Raw genomic sequence first — 22,639 nt, 5'->3', positions numbered from 1 at the left:
GCAATGATTATCAAAATGGAACTAAATTCTTTGTTAAAAAAAGAACAAATTCTTCAGTTTATCTTGACAAAAGTGTAAAGAGACCAGCACCAAGAAAAAATGAAAGCCTTTTTCACGTGAAGTTATAGCAATAATGAAAGTGAGGATAATATAATCTATTAGCATCGACATTGTTTAATTCGTGATATAATTTTCACTTAATTGTATCCTTATTTTTTATTCACTTGTTAATTGCTTCTTTTTTCTTCTCTAATTACTATTTTATTTTTTCCAATATCGCACGTCATAAAATAAGAAGTTATCAAACAAGATCAATATTTTGTTGTAAATATTTTTCTCCATCTAAATTACCATTTTTTTCGCATTTTCACAATTAAGCGCTTCATAATTACTTATTTGCTAAGTTTAACTATATGGAAAAGCTATAAGTTTTGTATTAGGAGGTGTGTTCATGTTTTAACAAAGCATTCGGTACTTTTTCTGCCTCAATCATCAAATGTGTTAAAATCTTTCTTATAGTATTTAATTGTTAAATCGAGCAAACCTAATGACATCAATACTTAAAGCAGAGAGTTTACGCAACGTGTTCTTTTCGACTAGTCTTAATAAGAACTCAACATGGTCAGGGCTGTCTGCTCGAAGACCTACGTCAGTCCTCGTCGTCCTTTTGAGAAGGCACGTTTAGATCAGGAGTTAAAATTAATTGGAGAATATGGTCTCAGAAATAAACGAGAAGTTTGGCGAGTTAAGTATTGTCTTGCAAAAATCAGAAAAAGAGCCAGAGATTTGCTTACTCTTCCAGAGAAGGATGCACGTCGTCTATTTGAAGGAAATGCCTTACTTCGTCGCTTAGTTCGCATCGGTGTACTAGATGAGGGAAGAATGAAGCTTGATTACGTTTTGGGATTAAAAGTGGAAGATTTCCTAGAGCGACGCCTTCAAACTCAAGTATTTAAATTGGGGCTAGCTAAATCCATTCACCATGCTCGAGTTCTAATCCGACAAAGACACATTAGGTAATTAATTTAAATAGTTAATAGGTTTAAATATTTAATAATTTTAAATATAAAATATTTTGCAAGACCTCACTATTATGTCAGCACTGATTGTTGTCGTGATTATAGCTTACTGTCTTGCAATAGAAAACCAGGCATATTTACTCACCGTTACTGATAGATTTGTTGTCAGTAATGGCCTTTTCTCATGTCACAGCTTTATTAAAAAGTATGCTATCTTAATGAAACTATTTCTCAACAAGGTTTAATTGCTTTTAAAAAATTATCAAAATCTTAGAGTACGCAAACAACTTGTTAATGTGCCATCGTTCATTGTCCGCTTGGACTCGCAGAAGCACATTGATTTCAGTACTAATTCTCCTTATGGTGGTGGTCGACCAGGTCGTGTTAAGCGAAAAAATATGAAAAAAGGTGGAGCTGGAGGAAATGACGAGGAAGAAGAAGATGAATAAGTATGTTGTAAATTTTTGAAATGTTTTTCTTATTTAAGTGTGGTTTTTAAAGATAATTTAATTGCTATTTGCAATCTATAGGCTTCAAAACAATTCATCGTCATCATAACTTAGGGTCACTACAATACATAGCATTTTTGCTTGTATTTGTACATCCTAAATATTTGCTTCATAGTTGAAATTGTTGCTAGTAAAGTGAAGGTTTGTTAGGTTTCTTGTTTTCAATTTTAGAGTACAGCAATGATTTAAATGATTCCCCTTCACTTTATTTTATGAGTGAGATAATACTTTATGAGCTGAAATATTTTAACAAATCTTTTGAAATGTCAGTGTTGTCTAAATGTTATTATTAAGTTTTATTTTCTCTTTTTTCAGGCATAAAAGATCATTATCTGCAAAAAGTTCATTGTTAAATATACCTTATGTGAACAACAGCACTCTTGTTTGTACTGGTGCATCCTAATTTAGTCCTTATTTAAAATACCCTACTAGTTTAGTGTCTTAATTAATCCCATTTCAACTTTGTCATTACCAGGGTACACTGAATAAATTAAGATTCTAGCTCCAAATCTCCAAAAATTAGTACAGTATAACAATTTTTTTATGATAAAAAAGAAAAAATTAATATTAAAATATTTTCTAGAAGAATATTATGGGGGCTAACCATTTTGATTAATATCAGTAAAACCGATGTTGTGGTACAAGTTTGTTTCAAAATATCTTGTTAGTAAAATATAAATGTTTTTATGCTGCCTCCAGTAAGACGTTTTTTTTTTTTTTTTGGGCTTGTCTTATTGTCATCATGTAAACCAGAGATTTTAGGGGCAGGGTGGAGAAGAAACAAGTGTTTGGGAAAGATTTATTTCTGTAATAAGAGAAAAATACATGGTCTTCAAAAAGTAAGTGAAAGCTACTTTCTGAAATTTTATCTACGTTATAATACACACATCGAATGTTTTTAATTACTAACTAGAATTATAATACTAAAAAATTAGATCTGAAAATGTTAGGACAAGTCATCAGTCAAAATTTAATGTTAGCACTCTTAAACAAAACGAAGAATATTTCAAATTTTTAACTATGTATGAATAAAACGAAGTGTTCAAAGTTCTACTAGAATATTTTGAACATGCTCCATGTAAATTTATATTAGGGGAGGGATCAAATAGATAAATTGAAAAAACAACTACAATAAAAAAGGGCGTGTGCATGTAATCAACGCAGAGTCGGAGATATTTTCAATTTTAACAAAATTTTGACTTGACCTCTTAGTTAAGGCTTGACAGTACGTTTTGAAATATCTTCAAGTCATGTTAGTAGAATAATAGTGAAATGGACTGACTTAACTGTGTATGAAACCAATTCGGGTAACAAAACAAGCTGTACAAGAAACTATGCTAAAATGTTTAATGGAAAAATATCCATCAATAAAAGTTGGACTGCAGTAAGATATTTACCTTTTCAATTAAGTGTCCAAGTTTTTCAAATTATAAGCACGATAATACAGCAAGTGAATTAATTGGAATAGTACCAAATAAGCCATAAGTTTTTCCTCATTTAGCTTAAGTGCATATATAGGTGTTGCCCGAAAGTCTCAATTCCCTGATATAAGAAGACGCTTTTGTGAGTTGTTTGAATCTATTTCCTAATCACTTTTCTCAAAAATTAATGTAGAAAATTTGATTGGCTCAGATTTTTGCTTTCACCGAGAACAAACCCTTTTCTGCAACAACATCTGAGCATGCTTTATCGAACAGAACAGAGTTTAAATTTGACTGTTTTATTGAAATAATTCTTCAGCAACATTCTTACAATATCCCCCCATACCAGCTTTACAATTACATTTTGTGTATTATAACTCTCCTTCTTTCTGATGTTTTGAAGGATTGAAGAATGTTTCAAAGCACCTCTAGCACCAAAGTTTGTTAAAATGTAATGAAATATTTAACTGACGCAATTTTGTTTAATCGCGAGCGCAAGTATTTTCTAATATTTCAAACATCAGAAAACTTTGACTTTAAGAAAACATTAAAAAAATTCACCAATAACTAATAGCCATAAATCAATGACATGTATTAAGGGAGAGAAAGGGAGGGATAGATCAGATACCTGTTTATTAAATAAACAGTGTGGGGAATACCAAATCTTGAAGTAGTTAAAAAACCTTAGGACATCATTATACCATTTTGCTGAGTCACTTTACTTATAAAGTAACTGGAAAATCAATTAGATTTTAGTTAAGTTAAAAAATTACTTAAAATATTTAATGAAAATGTTAAAATGGTGATTGTTTTTATTTTCTAATAGAATAGCATGAGATGTTAGTTGGTTGAGTTTATTAAATGCTGATCACTTGAACCATGCCAGTTTCTGTCCTACGAATGGTCACACAACTATATCAATTCCAATAAAAATTGAATTGATATAGTTGTGTGAGCTGTCAGCAAAAACGAAGTCTCTTGAAAAAGAAAACAGTTTCCACCACCTTTTCTTTCATGGATTTAGGTACATCATTTTCTTTTTCGTCTCTAAGATTTGGCTTAACAAATATTTTGAGTCCTTATTTTTCAGCAACTCTTTGGCAAATATCTTTGGAGGGATGTTTCATTAAGTCAAAAGGGCATTAAAATTCACCATCAATTAACACATTTTAAACATAAATTCCTCTGTTTTGAATTACTCTCCTTTTTAACAAATGGTTACAGATGATGTAAAGAGTATTTCTTTTTTAAATGTGTTATTCCCTTTACTACTCCTTAATAAGCATGTGCATCTTATTCATGCATAAGCATGTGGAATTCGATCAAATATCAAGATGCTAAGTGCCTGTTATGTAATGCAATAAACACAGAATTTACAAACTCACAAATTTTGTCATAGGTTTGTATTTTAAATCAACCATGTCTCCAAATAGCCTTACAGAGAAAAGCTGCTACTAAATCTGCTGTTTTCTTAGTGAGAAATTATGCTTCATTTCATTTAGAAAAATAATGTGTAAAAAAATTACACATTTAGATCCATTTGATTCAGTAAGTTAACAAAATCTATACAAACTTGCTTTATTATTTATTGTTCCACTTTAACAGATTTTTTGACACTTTACATTTTTGGTGATATAGCCAAATTAAATGCCAAAAAAAATTTTTTTTTCTTATAACATTAATGTCAAAGTGGTAAATAATAAAACAGCTTTCTCTGAAGTTCCTGGATTCTTATTGTCATCTTTAACTGTGTTTAGTTGTTCCTCTCAATCTCCACAACCACCTGCAAGAAACAAAAGCTTTTTTTTATAGATATTTCAATAAAAACAATATTAAAAAATAAATCATTTTAAAAATAGTACAAATTTTTTGGCCAGTATTTGTGATGAAATCAGTCAGTATTTTTTAAAATAAATGTTCAGTATTTTTTGGTCAGTATACATATAATTTTGGGTCAGTATTTTAAACAAATGACCAAGCTGTCTGATGACCTAAAAACAGTTTACTTGAAAATGTATCTTTCTTATTCGGGTATGTTTCATCATTGTTTCTGTTTCCTTGATTTCAATGATGCTTGCTCTTCTATTGTCTCAATTTCTTCTTCACTAGAGAACTTGTATTCTGGAACAAAATTTTCCATTTTTTTAAACTTTCTTTGCTCAGTGTTCAGATAGAAATGGTAGTCTTATTTGTAAATTTTATCTAATTACTTTGGTCAGAGTTCATAATACTTTAGTTAAGTTACAGATCATTTTATTTAAGTTACAGATCATTTAAAATACAGATCGTTTTTATTAAATAACTGATCACTTGGTTAATTTACTGACCATTTAATTAATAATTGATAACTAAATTAACTGTCAGTTAATATATAATACTGACCATTTAATTAAAATACTGACCATCTCAATAAAATAATGAAAATTAAAAATAAAAAAATACTGACCGACTCATTAAAAACACTGACTCATTAAATGTCACCCATTATAAAACTGTCAAAAAAATTTTTAAATTGTTTAAATTCAATTTTAAAAATAGCATTTACAAGCATGTTCATGTAAAACTCAGACTGGCTCATGAAAGATACAAATGTTAAGTGTGATGATATGACTGGACTATGATCTTGCAAAAAATGTATTTCACAATTACTCTTGCAAGTAATTGTGAAATACATTTTTTAAAATTTTCTTACCAACAGATGCTGTTGATTACTTTCTAAAAATTTTGTTGCTTTTGTAAGTAAATATTGTTGATTGTCTTTTGATTGCAAAACTTTTGTCATTCGGAATTCTGAGGTAAAAACGTTTATCTAAAATTGACAACCTTTTTTATACATCTTCATTTAAAACCTTGATGATTGTTACTCTATTGTTTGGTTTTGTAAAACAAAATCAAAAGATATATTTATCCCATTTTTTAACGCCATATGAGAAACATCTCCCTTATTTACCACTAAATCAAGAAGATTAGACGATAATGTAGTAAATGTTTTTTGAATTCATGTCGGGTTTTAGTTTCAGTAATTTAGATCCCTAGCCAAAATTTTTTATTTAATTGATTTATTTCACTAATACAACTGATATATTTTGAGGACTTATGTATTTTTAAATAGAAGAGTTTGGGAACGATAAAATATTCAAGTTCTTCTTCGATAACTTTTTTTTTTCTTTGTACAATTGAAATATTTACAGAAACTGGTTTACACCATAACTCTTATTTTACGTAAAAAACCGTTCAGTTTACTATTTATTTCAAAAAGTTTCCTGCGATGTTTTGCTTGAAGTTTCTTTCAAACAATTAATCTTTAAATTAGTTGACGTTTAAGTTATGTAGGAAACAAAGAGTACAGTAGAATCTCTCTAATTCGAATTTAACGGGGAAAAAAAAAGCTGGAATTAGAGAGATTTTCGAATTATAGAAAGTTGACTTTTTTTCAAATATTCTGGTTAAAGTAACGAATAGAAATGAAACAAACAAACAAATAGTGATTCTTAGGCCTAAATACAATATATATTATGTGATTTAAACTTTAACATTTTTTAAAAAAAGTCAGTAATTGTAGATTGTCTTTTTGAGGCTTTTAAATCCATTTCAATGACACGATTTATGTCTTTAAGAGCCTTCGTCAAATCATCTCCAAAGTTAGAATAAAGACTGTAATTCTCGAGTACAGTGACATGCATGAATCGCTTCGTTCAGACTTAGTTTTGTAGCATTGTCAGAAACACCAACGCACCCATCATCAGATTCTTCTTCAGTTTCAATAACATCATGCTCAGAAACTTCTGCAATGATGTCCTTATCTGATGATTTGTTGGCAATGCAAACATCGAAATCTATGTCTACTAACTCTTCGGCCGCGAAATTAAAATCGAGATCATCTCTTAAGTTTTCCATTACAGTCTCGTCTACATCTAAGCCACAGAAAGGGTCGCTATCATCATTTACATGCTTTTCCACTGCTTCTAATGATATTCCTGATTTTTTGAAACAATTTATGAAGGTTTGATCTGGAATGGAATTCCATGTTTTTGTTAGCATAAACATAGCAGTTGAGATAAAAAACTTAAGCATCTTGTTCTCTTTTTCTAAGGCAGCAATTCGCTTCTTTACTGCAAGTGAGCGATATTTGGCTTTAAGAGATCGGATAACTCCTTGATCCATAGAATGGGTGATCGAAGTTATATTCGGAGGAAGAAAGATAAGCTCCACCCAATCAAGTTTATGCACTAACGTGCATAGGCAGAACAATTATCTATAATTAAAACAATCTTCCTTTTCTGAAAACTAAACTTTAGGTCAATTTCTTTAACCCCCTCTTCTTCTGCCGACATCCAACTTTTTGTATGGGGCTTAAAGCAGCAAGGAATATTTTTCACACCTTTAAAACATCTAGGAAACGGCGGACATGTAATCGGCGCACCCCCCCTAAATTCGGTAAAACCGACAGTTTACGAGTCTGCTGGTTTGGTGCATTTTACAGAATCGGAATTCGAACGGTATTGGGTTTCGAACGGTACGAAAAAATTCATAAATAAACAGTTTACTTTTGCTTAATCACGTTTTAATATTTCACTCAAACTTAACTTCTCAAACCTTTGAAGATGTCTCCTCTGACACATTTTATTGAACTAATTAATGATGAAAATTTAATAAGGCTTCTACAGCACCATAGAATAATGGATTCTCAGAACTATTGTGAATGTGGACATGCTATGAATGTTCAAAAGTATAATCGCTGTCAAGTAAATATTTTCGAAAAGTCTTAAACTTTTAGTTAATGAGTGTTGTTATTGTTTACTTTTGCTTTGTTTAAAGGTTTTTTAAGCTAAGTTTTTGATTTTTTTGTTTAACTTAAATAATAAAGATAAACAAAGCTTTTTTAAGCTTTAACTTTTTGTATTAATTTTGTTATCAGATAAATAGATTCATCAAGTTTACTTTTCATTTAGGATAAACATATCTGGAGATGTTGCAAATGTAAAAGGACAAAAACAATAAGAAATGGTTTTTTTCAAAGTTCTTCTTCACTTAGTATTAGCGATATTCTACAACTTATGTTCTTATGGGTTGCAGAGGTCCCTGTTACAACAGCCAGTGATATAGTTGGTGTTTGCAGCAATACATCAATTCAGTGGTACCAGTATTTCAGGGACATCTGTTCCTTTAAATTAATTGATGTTGCTAATATGAATCAGTTAGGTGGCCCTGGCCATGTTGTTGAAATAGATGAGACATTGATGTTTAAAAGAAAGAACAATGTAGGGCATGTTGTTGAACAACATTGGGTATTTGGAGCGTATGATGTAACAAATAAAAAAGGATATTTAACCCATGTAGAGGATCGATCTGCTGCATCATTGATTCCCTTAATTCAAAGATGGGTGGCTGTTGGTTCTACCATTCATTCAGATCAATGGGCTGCCTACAATAATTTGAAAAACATGGGCTATAACCATCTGACAGTAAACCACACAACTAACTTTGTTGATCCTGTAACCCAAGCAACATCAAACCATGTTGAGGCCTTTTGGAGTCGAATAAAGAGAAGATTGAAGTTTGTTTGCGGATCACAAGGTGATTTAAAGTGGAGTCGACTTGATGAAGCTATATACAGGGAGTATTTTGCTTTCAAGTCTGAGAATCTTTGGCAAAACTTTACTCTTTATTTGCAACATATACATGACAAGTATCCTCTCTAATGAAATAAAATAAAAATATTTTCAGTTTATTTTGCTTTATTAGAGTTTATAAAAAGTTTTTTCTGTATAAAATTTAGTTGAAAAATGAAACTGTTTATTTATGAGTTTTTTCTTCCGTACATTTGCAACATCTCCAGATATGTTTATCCTAAATGAAAAGTAAACTTGATGAATCTATTTATCTGATAACAAAATTAATACAAAAAGTTAAAGCTTAAAAAAGCTTTGTTTATCTTTATTATTTAAGTTAAACAAAAAAATCAAAAACTTAGCTTAAAAAACCTTTAAACAAAGCAAAAGTAAACTGTTTATTTATGAATTTTTTCGTACCGTTCGAAACCCAATACCGTTCGAATTCCGATTCTGTAAAATGCACCAAACCAGCAGACTCGTAAACTGTCGGTTTTACCGAATTTAGGGGGGGTGCGCCGATTACATGTCCGCCGTCTTGTTAATGCCATGATTTTTTTTAAACAGAAGAAAATAATTCACGCTAATTGTTAAACAAAAATCAAAAAATTCGAAATTTGAAAAAAGAGTTCGAAGAGTTCGATTTTACATTTAGTCGAATTATAGAGGTTTTCGAATTAAGGAGATTCGAATTAGAGAGATTGTACTGTATCTTTATAAAACAAGATCCGTTTAGGAAGACCAAGAACAGCTAATGAAATAGATCGTAGAACTCTTTTACTTGAAGAAAAAGTGCAGTAAATTTGAATAAAGAAATGTTTTCGACAGAGTTGTTACGGCATAATATGTCTGGCAGATATGTCGCCATATATTCAGATAAATTTCCTGTTGACATAAAATATGTCCGAAATAATTTTCTGCCAACTTACTTGGACATAACTTTGTGTCTGAGACATTTTCTGCCGACATTAATTGAGTCAGAATTATTTTTCTGTCCACTTACTTTGATATAATTTCATGTATGAGACATTTTCTGCCGACATAAAATATGTCCGAAATATTTTCTATCCACATATTTTGACATAATTTTATGTCTGAGACATTGGTTTGACAAGGTTCTAACTGATCCGCGAGTAGTTTTGAGTAAATCAATGTTAAAAATTATTATGTTCCTACCATCAAAAATTATTAAAATCCATCGATAATAATATTTACTCATGATAACATAAGCATTTGCTATAAGTATAACTATTTTTTATAAAAAAATGTTTCACTCTTCATAGAAAAATGAATACCCCCAAAATGCAGTTAGAACCTTGTCATAGTGAAATAATCATATTCTCACCATGACAAGGTTCTAACTGCTGTTTAACGGTATTTAGAAACATGTTAGTTATTTTGAAATTTTGTGACTGAGGCAGTTAGTTACTTTAAATTTTGTAACTGAAACAATAATATAATAAAAAGCTAATTTTTATAAATTAGATTATTGTTTCAGTCACAAAACAAGGTTACAACATTTTGTTTACTCATTTTTTTTTTTTGTACTACATTTTTTGGTACATTTTAAAATCATTACATTAAGTACAACCCTTAAAGATTTTATAGGGGAAGAACAACTCGATAGTAATCTCTGTCCTCGAGAGGCGTAAACGGAAATGCAGCTTTAACATCTTTTTTTTTAAGTCTGCAAGTTCCTTTGTACAATTTTGAATCTTTGGTTTTACATTCAAAACAGTGGAAGTCGATGGACTTGTTACTGCATTCTTTCTGTTAGTTTTTTCATTGAACTTGACATACGCACAGCTCATAGGTCCATTGCAATCATGGCTAAATTTAAAATGTATAATGTGAGATATTTAAGTAAATGTTAGAATAGCAATGTTAGAAAAAGGAACTGAATTGTAATTAAATAGCTTTCCTGTTACTGATTAATCCTTGAAGTCATGTGTTTCATTTGAATGATACGACAAGGATTTTTTCTGTTAACTTGTTTCAACATCCTTATCAATCCAATCGGACTATAAAAATCAGTTTTCCACATGAGCTTTTCAATTTCGCTATGGGCATGATCCACCTCCTGGACGCATAAATGACCTGAAGGGAATATTTCATAGTGATTGAATTAATGTTAGGATTGTCTCTTAAAAAATGTAACACAGCATTTGATAATAAACTATTCCGATTTTAAGGAACGCAGGATTTTTTGGTTGTTGAAAAATAATTTGTCAAATAATTATACACGCTTTGCTTTCTCAGATAAAAGAGGAAACTAATTTTTGCATGCGGAGTCAATATAACATTTTGAAGGTCAAAAAGTAAAACCGGATCATTTTTATCTTTTTTTTCTTTAGCACGTATATCTCTCTTTTTTTAAAAAAAACTTGATGTCTTTCAAAGTCTTCTCTCAATTTTTCAGACATAGTATCAGTGTTTTCAGCAACTTTAAACTTCACAAAGGTCGCATCTATCCTTTTTGCGAATGTGAAAAGCAAGATTGAATTCGGTGGAGAAAATATGGTAGTACATAGATTTTTTTACCGGCTCAACATTTTCGTTTATACATTTCTCTTTGTAAAGATTACACATTTTTGAAATATTAAGGTGTGACTCAACGTATTCTCTATTAGTACTTACACGACAATGTGACTCGACGGTTGGAAAAGATTTTATGTGATCCCTAGCTGAGTTGGTGCACGTTTTGGTGCACTGTGCGGTGTACGTTTGCCTTTCATGATTTTACCTCGTAGATCTTGTGCAGGAGTAATTGTTTTAACATATTTGACATTGTGAGCTGTGTAAACTAGCTTTTGTGAAATCAACTGTGTAGTTAGATAAAATGTTTTTCAAACACTGACTTTTTCTTCTTTTACATGAAAAAAAATATCTATTACCGTAATTCCTTTTTGAAAAAATTTGTTTTTCAGCGTGTCATCAGTTTTTATTTGTATTTTCACTACAATTGTTTTCCTCGTGGTTTCTCTTTTAACGACGCAGCCTGGTTTTTATTACTGCTACAAAAACGTTCTATTACATGTTGTTTAAATTTTAATATTACTGATATCTTTGATTTAACAAGTTAAAATAAGCTACTTTGTAAGATCAACGTTCCAAAGTGCACATATATCGACTAACCTTTAAAGATTAGTAAAGAAATATGAAGAAGTATTGGCTTACTTTTTGGGGTAGGCACCGGAAAATATAGTACTTAATTGACTGCGGTAAGTTTGTAAATTTCTTAATGCAAAAACACCATTACTTTAAAACAAAAAGATAATCTTAGCTCATAAATCCTCTTTTATTTTGAATTATTATAGTTATTTCTATGCTAATCGAAAGCAGTATTTTGTTTCGCAGAGTGACAGGTGACAATTAGAGTCACGTTATAAAAAAACTTTTTTAAATTTTCAAATAATAGCTTTAATGGTATTTTATTCTACTTTTAGACCTATTTTTTTTATATAAAATTCTCTATCATAATAGTTAGTTAATAAAAACCAGCAAGAGTTTATGAAGTTTTTGTTAGTTAGAACCTTGTCAAACTAAATATTAGTTAAATAAAGTTACAGATAGAAATTTGGCACTTTAGCTAGGGTTTCTCAAACGGGATCCCGGGATACCGGAGGTAAAAAACCATCCCGTTATCCCGGGATTTCAATGAAATTTCCCGGGAATCCCGGTAATTTTTTAAAACATTTTGAACATTTAAAAAGATATTAAAAATTTTATTACTCAAAATTTGAGTACAAATTACTTCCTTTTCCTTTTCTATAAAAATTTGGAAGATATATTATAGAGGGCAATTAAATCGCCAATATTTTGCATTTTGGTTTGTGTCTAAGATAGATAAATTTTGGTTTGTGTCTAAGACACAAACCAAAGTAGACCCATAATAATAATAATAATAATAATAATAATAATAATAATAATAATAATAATAATAATAATAATAATAATAATAATAATAATAATAATAATAATAATAATAATAATAATAATAATAATAATAATAATAATAATAATAATAATAATAATAATAATAATAATAATAATAATAATAATAATAATAATAATAATAATAATAATAATAATAATAATAATAATAGTAATAATAGTAATAATAATAATAATAATAATAATAATAATAATAATAATAATAATAATAATAATAATAATAATAATAATAATAATAATAATAATAATAATAATAATAATAATAATAATAATAATAATAATAATAATAATAATAATAATAATAATAATAATAATAATAATAATAATAATAATAATAATAGTAATAATAGTAATAATAATAATAATAATAATAATAATAATAATAATAATAATAATAATAATAATAATAATAATAATAATAATAATAAAAATAATAATAATAATAATAATAATAATAATAATAATAATAAAAATAATAATAATAATAATAATAATAATAATAATAATAATAATAATAATAATAATAGCAATAATAATAATAGTAATAATAACAATAATTTTTATTCAACTGACCAACTTGCAGCTCTAGTAGCCAACTGGCCAGGCCTAGGTCAAGGTAACCATTCAGCTGCTTCTCAAAAGCTTGATACTATGATATCAAAACTAATAGCCACAGTCAGCATACTTCACACCCGCGTATCTACTCTTGAAAAAGAAAATATTGCTCTAAAAGCAAATCTTTCTCAACAGTCAAACTCAGCATCTCCGAGCTTAAACACAACTCTTAGCTGGGCAAGCGCAGTCAAGCACGGTTCAGAAGCCAATAAAGCAATTATCACAGCAGTCAACGAAAATGCCAAAATTGTAGAAATGAAATTAAAAAGAGCTATAATTGCTGGTCTTCCAAAATCCTCTGACAATAATCAGAGGCTACTTTCAGTTCAAAGCATGCTCCAAAAACTTAACTTTAATGTTGCTTTTAAAGTAGTTGGGCATTTCACAAAAAAGATTAACAATACCACCAGTTTAACTAATATAGCAGCTGAACCAATAGAATTGATCATCGTTGAGTTTGACTCGAAAGAGCACCGCAATGATCTCTTATCTAATGCAAAGCAACTTGCCTCAATAGACGAATTAAAATCTGTCTACATTCGCCCAGACCGTACACCTCTCGAACAAGAAACATTCAACAACTTAAACAAAAAGCGTGCTACCGAAAATGCAGAATTATTGGCAAAAGATTTACTTGACAAACCCTTTCGATTTGTCATCCGCAGCGAAAAAATCAAATGCATTGACACATCCAAAACAGTCAACATCAATGGAAGAGAGAGGAACCCATTTCTCAAATGGAAATCAGCTGCTGAAGCCATTAAGTCGCTCTCAACATCTCACTAATTCATTCCTTAACAAGGCCAGCTCTTCCATTAAATTATCTCATCTTTCGTGCTTCTACACCAATGCAACCTCCCTCAATCCCATAAAACTCATCGAACTGTCCTTACTTGCAGAAAACAACTCTTTTGACATTATTTTTATCACCGAGACATGGTTCAATGACCAATCAACTCCCTCTCTTCCGAACTACAACCTCTATCGTTCAGACCGTTGCAACCAAATCGGAGGAGGTGTAGCTATATACACAAACAATAAAATCATCTCAAACCAAATAGAGGAATCCCTACTACACAAAGATTTTATTCGTCACTATTCAGTCACTAAGATCTATGCTGATGACACTAAAATCCTAAGCATTGTCAACTCACTTGCTGCTCAACTTCAACTCCAATCAGATATTGACCAAATTGTTCACTGGACTAAATCTTGGCTCATGGAGTTAAACGCAAAGAAATGCAAGGTCATGCACTTTGGTCAAAAAAAATTAACTCTTTTCAAGTACTCCATGGAGGAATTAGGCCCTTGTTCAATTACGACTCGAACTACATTGGAAGCAACCACTTCTGAGCGTGACTTGGGAGTTCAAATTACCAATGATCTTAAAGTAGAAACCCAATCCATAATTGCCTCATGTAAAGCAAATCAAATGCTAGGCATCCTAAAACACACTTTCCAATCTCATGATGCTTTTTTATGGAAACAACTCTATTGCACCTACATTCGTCCTTTACTTGAGTTTGCAATTCCGGCTTGGAACCCTCATTTGGTGAAAGATGAACAAACTATAGAATTAATGCAGCGCAGAACCACAAAAATACCAGACAAACTGAAAAAGCTAGACTACAAGTCCAGATGTTTACAACTTGGCCTATCTTCTCTCGTTGAGCGTCGTAAAAGAGGTGACCTCATCCAAAAATATAAAATTATTAATAACATCGACACAGTCAACTGGCACTTTCCCCTCATCACAATTCCACCAAGAGCAAATCACAGAGAAAGACTTCACCTTGAGAAGTACAGCAACAATTTATCTCGTTTCCACTTTTTTAACAATCGCATTGCCAAGGCATGGAACATGTTACCAGATAAAGTAATCAGTTCTCCAACTGTCAACAGTTTTAAAGCGAACCTCGATAAGCTCTAATGTTACTACAGCTCGCAGCTTTCCTTTGTGAAAGTTGCAATATGAGCTTCACAAAAACTAACTGTAATCTGACAATCTATTATTTGTATTTTGTCAATTATTTTTACTTTTGTTGTAACATATATATACTACTACTACTAATAATAATAATAAAAATAATAATTATTATTATTATAGTAATAATAATAATAATATTAATACTAGTAATAATAATAATAATAATAAAAATAGTAACAATAATAATATATAAAGTATTAGGGTTATGACTTTTTAACTTTTTTTAAAATATTGTTTTCTTGATATTGCATTTGATGAACTTTCGCCTGGAAGTTAACTTTTTGGTTATGTTAGTGGTTATGCTTGTGGTTATGCTAGTGGCAAGGCCGCCGAGAGGGGGGGGGGGGGGCCAAAGGGACAGTTTGTCCCGGGCGGCAGATGTCGATGGGGCGCCAGATGCCGAAGTAAAATAAAAATAGTTTTTTTAATCTTAAAATGCCATAATTGAAATGTATATATTACTCGCGTTATATCATTATTTTTAATTCCTCGAAAATTTCAGAATTTAGAAAGTAATAGTAAATATTTTTCAACTCTTTACGATCAACTTATGGTAATTCGTGTTTAAGATTTATATTTAACTATTGAAATATTGATTTATGACATTAGCTTTTTGAGATTGAGTTTATAATCTTTTGATGAATTTGAATAGTTGATAATGCCATTATTTTATTGATGCGTACGGTTATTTACAGTAACTGTTAATAATGAATCGTAAAAAACTTTCTGGTGCCCAAAATAGGGCATTGGCTTCCAAAAGGGTAAAAGAATGTGAAAAAGATAAACAAATGCTCCAAGAATTACGTTGGTTTTACAAAGCTACTAATCAAAATACTGATTTGATGGTGATTTATAGATATATATAGGTCTCTCTCTCTATATATATATAAATATAATTTTCGAAGCAATTTACAAATATTTTCGAAATTAATCATTTTTCACACAATGCCAATATCCGTTGCAGAGGGTGAAAGATCTTTTCGTAAACTTAAGATTATAAAAAATCATTTCAGAACCACCATGGGACAAGAGCCACTTTCAAATCTTATGATGTTGTCTATTGAAAATGATCTCGCGAAATCATTGTAATATGATGAAATAATTTATAATTTTGCCTCTAAAAAAGCTCAAAAATTTTATTTAAATTAGGAATTGTTTATGATGCGGTTAGTTAGCAAAAAATGAAATAAAGTCAAAGTAGCTATAAAGGCATAATGTACTTTTTTGCTTCTATGCTAAGTATATATATGAAGAGAAATCTATAGGGGGCACAAAAAAGGTTTTGTCCCGGGCGGCTTGAAGGCTCTCGGCGGCCCTGGCTAGTGGTTATGTTAGTGGTTATATTAGTGATTATTTCACTTTGGTCATGTAATATTTTCGATGAATGCATTCATATTAAATTCTCAAATTTAAATTAAAATATCTCTTTGTAGTAAGTGATTGAAAGCAATAGTAGAATCATCTAGAAAAAAAGGAGAACGCACAATTTAACAACAAAAAACGCTGTCTCAGCATACCAGAAATGAAAAAGGATAGTGTAAAATGTCTTTGAACAGAGACATTGTTTGTAGATTTTTGGGACTGTACGATGAAGTCAAAGGGTGAGCTGGCCGAGTAAAGAAAAGTTCTGAGGAGTTACTGAAGCTTTGGAAGAAGCTGAACTTCCCTTTTATTCCTGAGTTTTGCAAGTTTTACAAATGATTGACTGTAAAAATGTTTTAAAACATTGAAAGCGACCAAATGAAGAATTTAAAAAAAAATCTTCCTCATCTGTTTGATATTACAAAACCAAAGGGAAACTTTATGGAAAAAAAATTGAATCAAAAGGTCGAGTAAGATACACGACTGTGAAAATGGCCTCCATGTCAACAATACATCTTTCAAAACGGCCGAGAAGTCTATCTGAACTGTCACAACCAAGTGGTATTTATACTAAAGAAGACAAGAGCAGCACGGATTCGTGAGTTGCAGAAGTTTCTTTCCCTCTGAAGAAAACCTGCCAAAAGTGTGATTATCAACAAGGGACGCATCTACTGTTCTTTAAAACTTAGCTTAAGAGGGATTAGATCTACCCACGTCATTACAATTTGGAATATGGCATCGAATGATTAAGAATGATGAAAAAACTTATCACCAAAGAGGAATTCTGCTTGAATTTTGACTGGAAGAGAATAGAAATTAAAGAATATCAGGTGTCCTGTCAGAAAAATTATGCCTGATTGGCCTGCCTGGCAATCCTTGTTTTCAAGTTTCTTAACTAGCATTTTAACTAGTACGCTAATTGTTGATTTAGCCACATCATAAAGCTAAGAAATTTGCATATAAAGAATCTTCTTCTCTACAGCACGTGTTATTAAACTTTTGTTTTCTCTTGACGATTCCTTCGACTTTCCAATTATTTTTTAAATTCAATTTATGTTAAATATTATCTCCAGTAAATTAATGTTAATATAAATACATTTTCTTAATGAAATTTTAATTTTCTTAATGGGATATGGAATTGTTTATAAACTTTTACACGGTTATGTTTTCAATAAAACTTGAATTTCTTCCTTCTATTACAAGTTATCTTTTTTTTTGAATAAATTACACTATACAATCACATTATAGGGAAAATTGTTAAAAATCTTAGAAAAATTGTTAAAAATTGTTAAAAAGTTAAGAAGTTAGGACAGAAAAACTTGAAAATTTAGCTGCTAACATATAGATAAATAGATGCAGACGAATCTCCCTAGTTGGAATCCTGTGAGAACATGTATTAACTTTTTTATTCAGTTCTTATCTTATGCACGACATAAGTAGTAACTTTTGATGCCAATTACCAAGAAAAAATTTATCACCACACCTTTTTAAAAGTATAAAATTATTAGGAATAAGCCAATAAACAAAAATTAATTAGTTTTCTTATAATAAAATCTATTACTGAAATTAAACAGTCCTCTTTGCTAAAGAGAGCTGGTTCATTTCCGTAGTACAGTGGTTCCCAACCTTTTCTTACCTGTTGCCCAAATTATATATCATAAAATCTCCATGGACCCCTTTGCTTTTAAAAACTATTACAAGGCAAACATTTTAATATTGTAATTTTTATTCATCATGACAATATTTTATTCAAGGTATTTTTTAATTGAGTAGACTATCTATGACCCAAAAATATTTTATCTTAGTTAATATATGATACAAAAACTGGTCAATGTGAATTCTGGCACTGCTTAACAGCAATTATTATCTGAAAACTCGGTTTAGTTTTTGATAGAGCACATCTAATAACTGCATCAATTTCAAGTCTATTTCTTTTTTTGGTTTTTACAGATATATTTGCACAAATATGATGTTGAAAAAGGAATAAGGGCTTTAAGTGCAATTGTTGAACACGATGGATATGAATTCCTCATTTTCAACCAGAAGTTATTTAATGGTGTTCTTTTGAAGTGATCCTTAGCAGTGGTATCATTCTTTAACTCTATAAATTCTTCTTGTGCTTCCTCATTCACATTTTTCACATCACAGGAAAACGGTTATATAATTACTTCACTACTCAAAAGCTTCACACCTGGAAAATAGTTACCAAATTCATTAATCAAATTATCTAGCTGACAAAGTATTTCTATCTTTATAACGTCGGGAAGCATGTTATTTCCAATTACGCTATTTAAATTTTGAAACACCAAATTTCCATTATTAATTCTAGTCTTATACAGTTTGAGCTTTTCAATGAATGCCTTCAGTTTATCCAAGTATGTAATGACATTAGCATTTTTGCCTTGAAGTTGCAAATTTAACTTGTTAAAATGACCCACAATGCCCACAAGATAAGCAGTTGTTATTTCAAAATTGTCAAATTCAAAATATTCTACAAGTCCACTTTTCATTTGATATAAAAACTTTCACTTCGTTTCTAATCCACATTCCAAATCTTGTGTGGTTCGAAATGGAAACGAGTGTACAGGCTCTCTAAATTCTTGTAAAAAAAATCAACTTGAATAAAACAGTGTACACCAACTACATTTGGAGCAATCTCTTTTACCCTAGTCTGCAATCCAGACTTACAACCCATCATGGCAGGAGCTCCATCAGTAGTAATTCTTAACAAATATTTCCATTGTAATTGATTGTCATTGAAAAACTGTTTCATAATTTCCATAATATCAGCTGCTTTTGTTGTTTCAAGGAAAGAAGAGAACAAAAATTCTTCTTTGAATTTATTATTGTGAATATACCTACAAAATACAATTAATTGTGCCATTGAACTTACATCTGTGCACTCATCCAACTGAATAGAAAAATATGGTGATCCTTTAATTTCATTAATAACATTTTCTTTAATATTTGATGAAATGTCAGTTAGCCTTCGTTTGACTGTAGTACTTGATAAAGGGATATTATCTATCTTCTTTACAGCTTCTTCTCCAAATAATAATCTAACAATTTCTTTTGTACATGGAAGTATAACTTCTTCAGTCAATGTCTGAGCTTTTTTCTTCTGTGCTATTATATATTAAACCTTATAAGATGCTTCTACTATATTCTGTTGAGTTTTGTGAATAATCCCAGTTTTATCCAGCTTACATCTCTTCAGTGATTCAAATTTTCTTTTGAAAAATTCAGAATCTTTTGTTCGAAGATCAGGATGGCACTTATTCAAGTGAATAGCAAACTTTGAGGGTTTCATAGAGTCATTTCCTAGTACTTTATAACAAGTAATACACTGTGGGTAGCAAATGGTTTCTTTTAGCATGTAGGTAAAACCATATTTCATATATTCATCTGAAATGACTTTTTTTTACTTTTAGGCATCTAAAGAATTTAAAAAATAATATAAAATAATGTAATATATTAACTCAAGATTTGTATAATTTAGTTGAGAGTTGTATATTCTCGACTATTCAAAGAAAATAATTCAAATTACTTTCTTTCAAACCAATTAGTTAGGAAAAATATTTTTACCATAAGATAAGATAATTTTACATAGCATTTAAAATTTACAGATGTAAGAATAATATAAAGTATTTATGGTTTCATTGTGGTTCGCAAGTCATAGACCAATGATATATTAAAAATAACTAGATGTCTAATAGGGGTGTTCAAAAAAAAAAAAATTTCGAAAACGCGAATACACAACAAGCTAAATTTGGGGCAAATATAAAAAAAATACGATTACAAAAAAAAAAAGTCAAAAATATTGAGATTTACCTTGTGCTCAAGCGTCAAAACCCCCCTAAAAATGCTCCAAATAGTACCCTCGTAGCAAGGCTTTGAGCAATAAGCCTATTTTGCTTTTCTTCCTCGTCTCTGTAGCGGTGAACAAATAATTGTTGCATCATTCCAATTGCCCTTTCAGCATGGTTGTTTACACAAACAATACTTTTTGCAAAATTTAAAAATAATTTATATGTTGATTGCGTGTGCCAATACTGAGGTGGCAAGGTCATCCAATCATCAATTTGTTGATCTTTTATTCCGATCATATCAAACATTAACCAGGAGAACTCATCAACCAAAGAAGCTAAGCTAGGAATTTGCTGATGAATGTTAAGTTCAATTTTCAACAATTTTTCTATATCTTTTTTTTGCTTATTTTCAGTTTTAAAGTAACATGACTTTTTTTCTTTTCTTCGAGTGCAATTTTTTTCTTTTCTTCGAGTGCAACACCTTCATCCAGCAAGGCTAAAGGAATCAGAGTTGAGTCAAGATACCATGTATGTTTAAGTAAAAAATTCAACACAGCATCAACAGCAAATGGTTCTGCAGATACTGCTTTATACTGATGCATTTGATGAATAGCAGTTACATCCATAAAAAGAGCTTTCATTGTATCATTTGATTGCAGGTACCACTTTGCATAAAAACAAGCTATAAATTCAGTTATTACCTTAATATATTCTCTATTTTTTTGAATAAAATCAATTTGAGTTGAAAGAATTTGCATTTTTAAATAATATATAGATTCCCAAGAAATCTTGCATGATGAACCGCTTAAGTTTTTCGAATTTTAATGATGTAAGGAGAAAGATAGCTGACCACTAGCTCTGCAAGTTCTTTTCTACCTTCCCTTACAATATTATTTCTTAATAAGTAAGATCTACAATACTCAAGAGATTCTGTAGCAGCTTTTTCAACAACAGTTCCTTTAATTTCTTCCCAACCAAAGTTTACTAACATAGATAGGTTGTACTTAAAATTAGGCTGCTCAAACAAGTTTTTGAAATGTTTAAACAAAGGGTTATCAGGGGCCTTAGTTTTTTTATTTGTTATAGCCTCACAAAAGTGTGTGATTCACAACTCAGAAACATGATGTCTGCAAGCTAAAAGAATTAGATATTTATTTAACTCAGTAGATATTCTTATTAAAGATCTTTTATGTATTCCTGTATTGCTTGATGTAGTATCAAAACAAAGTAATCCAATCTTTGATTCGAGATTGTACTCTTTTAGGACTTCCATTACACCATTGTACTGATCTTCTCCAGATGAAGAGGGTAATGGCGTAACTCCGAGAATATGGGACTCATTATCAATAGTTGCCAGAACAGCAAGTCTATCATGCTTTAATTTTTTTCCATTATTAATTTCAAAAAGTGTCTTTCCGTCAAAATGTATAATGTATGGGTAGAGAGAAGTTTGGATGCTAAGTTCGACATCTTCTTTAGCAATAACTGCCATTTCATGAGCTGTTTGTTTCATCTTTCTAGATGCTGTTGACCTACTGCAATTTACATTTGTAAAATCAACCCCAGAATTATCAAGGATTGCAGCAGTAACTTTTGTCAAAACGTTTGGAGAAATATCAGTAATTGTGGCAATTAGAGCAACATTACGAGAAATAATATCTTTTGGGATCTCAGCTTTTATAAGACTACTTGACTCTATAGAACGCCAATATCCTGGTTCAAAATCGGAACCAAAGGATGAATCTTTGCTGGTGTCCGTACCAAATTCTAACTCATTATAATATGTAATACCTTCTCGCTATATTTTTTGTCTTCAGGCCCTAGAAATAACTTTCTGCTGTGTTCTTGATCGTATAAAAAATCTAGGTCCTTTTTCCTATCTAGGTCTGATCTATTCTTGTCCTTCTTTATACAGTTTTGTAAGTCAGCTATTTCTGCCCAAAAGATTTTTCCCAGCTCCTTTCTAAAGCCTTGTTGCTTTTTTAATTCTAAAGGCGACCTCCTGTGCATGTTTTTTTTCAAATTCAAATGCGTTTTGTTCAACTTATTCAGCTTTTGTATCAAGTTATTATCTGATTGAATCCAGCTTTAAGCCAGGGAATCCAGCTTTAAGCCAGGGACCCTTGATTTTGCTTAGAATACACCTACAGTGCAGTTCAACACATCTCTCGTATTTTCTGTCTTTTTTTACCGAGCATGCAATTATCATTGACTTTATTGATGTTTTAGAAAGCGTCGACTTATTAAAAGCTATGTGTTGTAAAATATCTAATCCAGTTGGCAGTTGATCAACTAAAGTTAATAACAAAAATATTCAGGTTGAGTTTGCTCTTGTACAATGTGAAATCTTA

General features: G+C 30.4%; 2 protein-coding genes, 1 long non-coding RNA gene and 1 pseudogene across 4 annotated transcripts; 2 read left to right on the top strand and 2 right to left on the bottom strand.

The window, feature by feature from the left end:
• The first annotated feature begins 559 nt into the window (after positions 1-559).
• Positions 560-1,902, top strand: LOC149878358 (small ribosomal subunit protein uS4). Of its 2 annotated transcripts, XR_016447664.1 has the most exons (4): positions 560-1,016; positions 1,294-1,468; positions 1,550-1,669; positions 1,844-1,902. XR_016447664.1 is itself a non-coding variant. In XM_090073184.1 (3 exons), the coding sequence occupies exons 1-2, from the start codon at positions 619-621 to the stop codon at positions 1,466-1,468; spliced, it is 573 nt and encodes a 190-aa protein (XP_089929310.1). In that variant the 5' UTR covers positions 560-618; the 3' UTR covers positions 1,844-1,902. The 2 variants fall into 2 exon arrangements, 1 of the variants encoding a protein (XP_089929310.1); XM_090073184.1 differs by lacking the exon at positions 1,550-1,669.
• Positions 1,903-7,383: 5,481 nt separating this feature from the next.
• Positions 7,384-8,825, top strand: LOC149878357 (uncharacterized). The gene is made up of 2 exons (XM_090073014.1): positions 7,384-7,694; positions 7,902-8,825. The coding sequence occupies exons 1-2, from the start codon at positions 7,554-7,556 to the stop codon at positions 8,649-8,651; spliced, it is 891 nt and encodes a 296-aa protein (XP_089929140.1). The 5' UTR covers positions 7,384-7,553; the 3' UTR covers positions 8,652-8,825.
• Positions 8,826-18,407: 9,582 nt separating this feature from the next.
• On the bottom strand, positions 18,408-20,101 carry LOC149878356 (uncharacterized). The gene is made up of 2 exons (XR_016447676.1): positions 20,027-20,101; positions 18,408-19,914 (listed from the first exon to the last, which is right to left on the bottom strand). It is a non-coding gene; the product is annotated as an uncharacterized LOC149878356 (long non-coding RNA).
• A 223-nt stretch (positions 20,102-20,324) lies between these two features.
• LOC149878355 (uncharacterized) lies at positions 20,325-22,080 on the bottom strand (annotated as a pseudogene).
• Positions 22,081-22,639: the final 559 nt, after the last annotated feature.

Source organism: Hydra viridissima, unplaced genomic scaffold (assembly GCF_058129835.1).
Source record: "Hydra viridissima isolate aposymbiotic clone 2 unplaced genomic scaffold, HvirCarnegie_v1 scaffold_15, whole genome shotgun sequence".
In the NCBI taxonomy this organism is placed as follows: domain Eukaryota; kingdom Metazoa; phylum Cnidaria; class Hydrozoa; order Anthoathecata; family Hydridae; genus Hydra; species Hydra viridissima.
The sequence above is the reverse complement of the archived record's forward strand: the minus strand, read 5'-3'. Positions and strand labels throughout refer to the sequence as shown.

Coding starts and splice junctions, on each gene's coding strand:
- LOC149878358 (XM_090073184.1), top strand. CDS start 619: ATGGTCAGGGCTGTCTGCTCGAAGACCTACGTCAGTCCTCGTCGTCCT. Junction 1,017..1,293: donor ATCCGACAAAGACACATTAG/GTAATTAATTTA, acceptor TCAAAATCTTAG/AGTACGCAAACAACTTGTTA.
- LOC149878357 (XM_090073014.1), top strand. CDS start 7,554: ATGTCTCCTCTGACACATTTTATTGAACTAATTAATGATGAAAATTTA. Junction 7,695..7,901: donor AAAAGTATAATCGCTGTCAA/GTAAATATTTTC, acceptor CTTTTCATTTAG/GATAAACATATCTGGAGATG.